The sequence below is a fragment of the Aegilops tauschii genome, chromosome 7 (genome assembly GCF_002575655.3).
Source record: "Aegilops tauschii subsp. strangulata cultivar AL8/78 chromosome 7, Aet v6.0, whole genome shotgun sequence".
Classification (NCBI taxonomy): domain Eukaryota; kingdom Viridiplantae; phylum Streptophyta; class Magnoliopsida; order Poales; family Poaceae; genus Aegilops; species Aegilops tauschii.
The window spans coordinates 144,723,724-144,729,493 of NC_053041.3; the positions used below are offsets into that span (position 1 = coordinate 144,723,724).

At 46.5% G+C, this 5,770-nt stretch overlaps 1 protein-coding gene across 1 annotated transcript; it reads right to left on the reverse strand.

Moving 5' to 3' along the window:
* Positions 1-2,194: 2,194 nt before the first annotated feature.
* Positions 2,195-4,800, reverse strand: LOC109733713 (probable trehalose-phosphate phosphatase 8). Its single transcript, XM_020292933.3, has 10 exons — positions 4,421-4,800; positions 4,177-4,317; positions 3,954-4,103; positions 3,783-3,836; positions 3,590-3,691; positions 3,397-3,474; positions 3,206-3,275; positions 3,039-3,109; positions 2,803-2,895; positions 2,195-2,704 (listed from the first exon to the last, which is right to left on the reverse strand). Exons 1-10 carry the CDS (start codon positions 4,667-4,669, stop codon positions 2,621-2,623), a joined length of 1,092 nt encoding a protein of 363 aa, XP_020148522.1. The 5' UTR covers positions 4,670-4,800; the 3' UTR covers positions 2,195-2,620.
* Between the last annotated feature and the right edge of the window lie 970 nt (positions 4,801-5,770).

Here is a 5,770-nt window from a genome sequence, read left to right on the forward strand (position 1 = left end):
ATATTGATTACAACAATCAACTTGATTATATTTCCAAGAGATTATCGATGAAAGCAAAGCAACAAACCAAGTGACATGGTAGATGTCAGATCCATTGGTGCAGGAGTTGACTCGGTGTCTAGTCGTGGGTGTTCAGATTGATTTATATTGGCCATGCACGGGTGCTAGTTGATTGCATCAACACTTGAACATGCATGTACGCTGTATTGATCCGTCACGTCTGACGTGCCCCCATGATCGCGTCGGTGTTCGCGGTGCGCGCCTGTGCCTGCTGGTCTTGATGATGCATGTAGTGTGGCCCGTGTGTGTGTGCGTAGTGCCTCTGGCCATGACCCGCAGATATGCTCGTCTCTGCCCGACTAAGAGACGCAGCGCAGGGCATGGTGTGTGGCCGCCGGATTGCATCTAGGGAAATTCACATCCAACAATCAGGAGAGGATGGGTGGCGTTAGGTTAGAGGATGACCCGTGATTTGGCTCTCGGCGAAGAGCTTGACACACGACATATCCAGTATTGTGGGTGGGAATTAGAGGATTGGTGGCTAGGTTAGAGGATGTGGGAATTAGAGGAAGCAATGCTAGAACTACAGATTAGATGTATTACAAAAATCATTTTTTTTCTTTGATTATGTATCCAGGAATCAGGAAAGAGGATGGGCGGCGCTAGGTTAGAGTATGTGGGAATATGGTAAAGCAATGCAAGAAATTTAGATTAGAACTGAACTACTAAAGGACCGGAGAAATCACTATTTCTATTTATAATCATGCAAAAAAAACACAATTCTATTTTTATATTTGTACAATTAATATGAGTTAATCTACACCGTTATAACTCGGACCCATCGGATGAGCGGCTCATATTTACTAATTAACGTGGTAATTTCTAGGAGTCTCTAATAAGTATAAGTACAACTATTTCTATTTTTTATATTTGTATGATTAATACGAGTTAATGTTATAACTCGCGACCCACCGGATGAGCGGATCGTATTTACTAATTAACGCGGTAATTTCTAGGGAGTTTCTAATTAGTATAAGTATATAGATAGATAGATGGATAGATAGATAGATAGATACAAATATAGATATAGATATAGATATAGATAGATATAGATATAGATATAGAAGTATAGATAGATAGATATAGATGGAAGTATAGATATAGAAGTATAGATATAGATATAGAAGTATAGAAATCTATGATATAGAAGTATAGAAATATAGATTTCCATAATGCATCATTTTACATGTCCGCCCAACGCAGGCTGTTGCAGAAATCTGCTTCAATGGAGATTTCTTGCAAATGTTATTGGACATGTGTCCTCTCTCTTTTTCTATCATGGTTTTCGTGATTTTGTGTTGTAATTTGACATCTGTTTAATGGTATACAAAATTTCTATAAAAAGAAACGCAGGCCAAACCACTGATCCACCAGAAGTCAAAGCAACCGACTATTCCGGCATGCCCACTACGCTAAGGTTGCGGCACCTCTGTTCCCATGCTAGGATCCACATCCTCCATTTGCTAGAAATGCCTGCCAAAATCCGGAAATTCAATTTGGCAAATGTCAAAAAAATCTAGACAAATTTGTTCTGTGATCTTAGTCACATCCAAATGCTACCTGCAAATTTCGAGGCAAAAAGGTTAAATGTTTTGGCTTGTGCAATAAACAAAAATAAATTGAACACCAAATGTCACCCTAATTTGTTTTTTTTTCAGCAACGAAACACCGCTGCTCCGTTTCGCATGAAATTTGTCAAGCATGTTTGCGAGACTAACACGAACATCTATTAAAAATTTCAGATTTTTTTTTGTTTTACTTTTTATTGAACTTATTGTCATCCGGGAGCATATCCTCCCGGGAGCCAAAACGCTCCTCCCGCCAAAATCACGCTAGTATAATTATAGGAACATGTTTTTTCATTCTTTCAAAAAGGAAGTTGAAACCCCAAGCCTCCGCATCAGTGTGATGCACACAAACCATTTTTATTAAAGTTGATGCAAGAAAATGTGGTCAAAGTCATGAACAAGTGGAATACAAAAAATAGACAACTACCACATAACCATTACAAGACATGAATTATTTTGTCAGAAAAACAAGATATGAATTTAACACCCACGACTAAGTCAAAATCTTCCGCAACAAATAGATAACATGAAGTAGCATTTGATCTTCACCTCTTTTTATGGAGCACTTAAGTAAACAAGGTGATTAATCTGGCCATTAAGATTCTTACATATGTTACATTTTACTGGTATGGCCAGCAATCACGAGTCATCATACAGGGGAATGTACCCACAAAACGGAAAAAAGAAAGAAAAAATTGTGAGGGGGGCCGCTTAACTTGCAGATGCAGTGCCTTCCAAACCCATGCAACAAAGGTTAACTAAAAGCGGGAACTAGACATAGGCGATGGTTATTACATGCATGGAATAAGTACAACCAAATTAGCTAACAAACTACCCCCTCTGTAAACTAATATAAGAGCGTTTAGATCACTACTTTAGTATTCTAAATGCTCTTATATTAGTTTACGGAGGGAGTACTTAATTAAACATGCTGAAGCTTCTTGATAAATCAGTGCCAGCAGCAGCCGCTGATGTGGCAGTCTGTGACTGCGCTACACTCTTGCGCGCATCGCTGACGATGACGATGATGATCGCCGGCGCTTCCACTGCACCAAGCGGTGAAGGAACTCCATAACCTGCCGAAAACAAGGAGAAATTAATACTATGTAAGCTACAATCACTGATGACTAGACTAAGCAGGGATCTGCATCATGATATATGTATGTATATACACCTCAGTGGGGTCCTGAAGAGAGTAGGAGGCGTCGGTCTCCCTAGGGCACTTGGAGACAAGGATGCCGAGGCCATGACCTCTCTTTCTCAGCATCTAGTTGACATCAACAAAATCGAAAGATAAACAAGCAGCCAAAACAAATGAAATCACTAGGTTCGTAGCTAGCATGCATATATATGTACAAAACTACAAATGAAATCAGTTGGACGCGACGTGTGTTAATTTAATCTGTGCACCTTGAAAGCATCCTCGTCAGTGCGGTCGTCCCCGAGGTACAGCGGCAGGACGTCGCTGCGTCCGTCGAATCCTAGAGACAGCGCAGCAGCAGATTTTATATGCAACCCGTCATTTTATCCGACGAGGACGAAGACGACGCAGCAGGCAGGGTGGCAGTGGCGCTTACCCAGAGATTGGAGCAAGAACTCCACGGCCTTGCCCTTGTCCCACATGATGGACGGCCGGATCTCCAGGACCTACGCCCAGTAGATTCAATATTCACAGGCTCAGTGAGCAAACGTTAAATAACATGATTTAGTAAGCGCTACTAGTAATTAACTCCATGATCGATCCATGGCCAATCAAGTATCAACCAACCTTTCTGCCTTCGTTGAGCCTGAGATCGGGGTAGTCCCGGAGCACCTCCTTGACTTGCTCGGCCAATGGACTCCATCTCTGCAGAGGGGATCGGAGCAGTTGAGATCGATGAGGATCTCTCTCATTAACTTAGAACCTTCTTGTTTGACTTGGATTGTTGCTGATTAAATTGATTGGTGAGCTCTCTGGTTACCTTTTCATCTACGCACCGGAAGTGCACGGAGAGGCAGAACTTGTTGTTCTCCACCCTGGCCCCCGGCGTGCTCTTGGTCTTCTCCACCAGAGCCTCGTAGACCTGGCACCAAAACCAAAAATAAAACCAGAGATTAGTACATGCGCCGTTGGTAAGTTCCTCATGGCTCAACTAACTAACAAAAGTCGTGTACCTCGGCGATGACCGGGAGGAACTCGCGAGCAGGTTGCAGGAGGACCTCCTCCGCCTGCAAATAGGGAGGAATAATTGATGGAATCAGGCACAAATGATTGGAGAGGGATGGGCCATGCATGGCCAGTTAGATTCTTGCGCGACGGAGAGATGCTTGAGAGAGATGGCGTACGTTGGAGCCTGGGCCCTTGATGTCCATGCCGTGGCTGCCCGCGTAGTAGAGCTCCGAGAGGCCTACGAAGCTGCACACCTTCTCCACGCACCGGCCGGTGACGATCGCCGCCGGGAAGTGCTTCGCAACGCCGCGCACCGCCTCCCGCATCTAGATCATTTGGGCGATGTCAGCGTTACTTGAAGTAGCTAGCTAGGCTGGTTATCGCGGTCTCTTATCTTACCTCGCCGGTGATGAACGCCGTGTCGGGGTCGGCGACGATGGGCGAGAGCGTGCCGTCGTAGTCCAGGAACACGACCACCTGCTTCCCCTTGGCGGAGGCCGCGATCTGCTCGAAGCTAGCCAGAGCCGACGGGTGCTTCCTCTGCACGCGCCAACCAAGGAAAAAAGAAACGCAGATCAATCATCGGAACGGACGGAAAACAGCCCGGCCGGCGCGCTCTCACCAAACTAGCCGGCAAACTCACCGTCCACGCGGCGTACTCGTCGACAGCTGCGGAGCGAGCCGGCGAAGACGCCCGCATGGCCTGGACGACCCAGCTTGTGGCGCAGGGTGACCGGGCGCCGTAGTCGTCGTCGACGCCGGAGCGGCGCCGCAGGGAGGTCGACGCGGCGCCGCGGCACGCGAAGATCGGGCGGCTGGAGGAGCCCGGCATGGCCGCGGCCGAAGCTATGCCGCCCATGTCCGGGCGGAGCACCACGTCCTGGTTCGCCATGGCGCACGCAAACAACCACACGTGTGCTCACGACACGCGCCTCCCGCTGCGTGAGAGTGGTGCCCAGTAGTGACAGTGGGGAATAGTTCACCGAGGACGAGGGGACCAGACCGGTTTTTTCCTGGGTGAGGAAGCCAATGGCGAAGTGTCGGTACTTATAAAGGCGGAGCGGCGTTGGGTCGGCACCCATACTAGCCAGTGGAACTACTGCGTTTTTTCTAACCGGAGTGGACATGTGTCGGTTCCTCAGTTCACAATTGTAGGGTGCACAATTATATGAACAGTTAACATTCTGAAAAATTGACGACTATAGATTAAGATTCAAGAATAACATTCTCGTAAAAAGAAAAAGAATAACATTGTTGTTTTTGTCCTGCAAAATACTTTCAAATTATACACCCTTTTACTATTTGTATTCATATTTCAAGCTCGAACCAAAGTGGTGCTATGGAGGCTGTGGAAATTCAAATATTCTTTATTTTTGGATGAAATGTGTGGCCATTTCTCGATCAGTCACATATAGCCCTCTGTTGCAAGGGAGAAAATCGAGTCGAAGAACCAGAGGGACTCTGGTGGACGAAGATCCAATAAACCTAATGTCGAGACAAAAATTTGGTCAAAGGAGAAAGCAATTGATCAGTGGGGAGAGAGAAGCATAGTCCAACATGTACCATAGATAGACCAAGACCTCACCATCCGTTGACCAAGTCTCCGGATCGAGATAGACTATGTTAGCATTGTTTTATGGCGGCTGTTAGGCGTCATCTGGTAGATGCATGCCAAAAATAAACTCTCACACGAGCCGTTAGATCCGGCGCTGCGGAGTCGTCCGATTTGCGCAAGCTGGACCACGCGCAACCTCCTCCCCCTACTTGACCTTTGCAACAGACGACGTGTTGCAACGCAGCAACTAGGCTCCAAACCGCATTCCCCCCTATGCGTGTGAATCACGGGCAGCTGCCCCTTTTGCCCTGCTGTAAGGGATCCAGAATCTATGACCGTCGTCCCCCGCAATGTCCCTACACCACCACTGCAACAATGGCACCCATAGTACTCCCTCTCAACCCCGCCCCTAATCTGGCCCGGTGGCACACCATATCG

Excerpts from the sequence above, each read along its gene's own strand:
- LOC109733713 (XM_020292933.3), bottom strand. The coding sequence starts at position 4,669 with ATGGCGAACCAGGACGTGGTGCTCCGCCCGGACATGGGCGGCATAGCT. Across the intron at positions 3,692-3,782 it reads TCCTCCCGGTCATCGCCGAG|GTCTACGAGGCTCTGGTGGA; the intron begins GTACACGACTTT and ends TTTTGGTGCCAG. Across the intron at positions 2,896-3,038 it reads CTGACGAGGATGCTTTCAAG|ATGCTGAGAAAGAGAGGTCA; the intron begins GTGCACAGATTA and ends GATGTCAACTAG.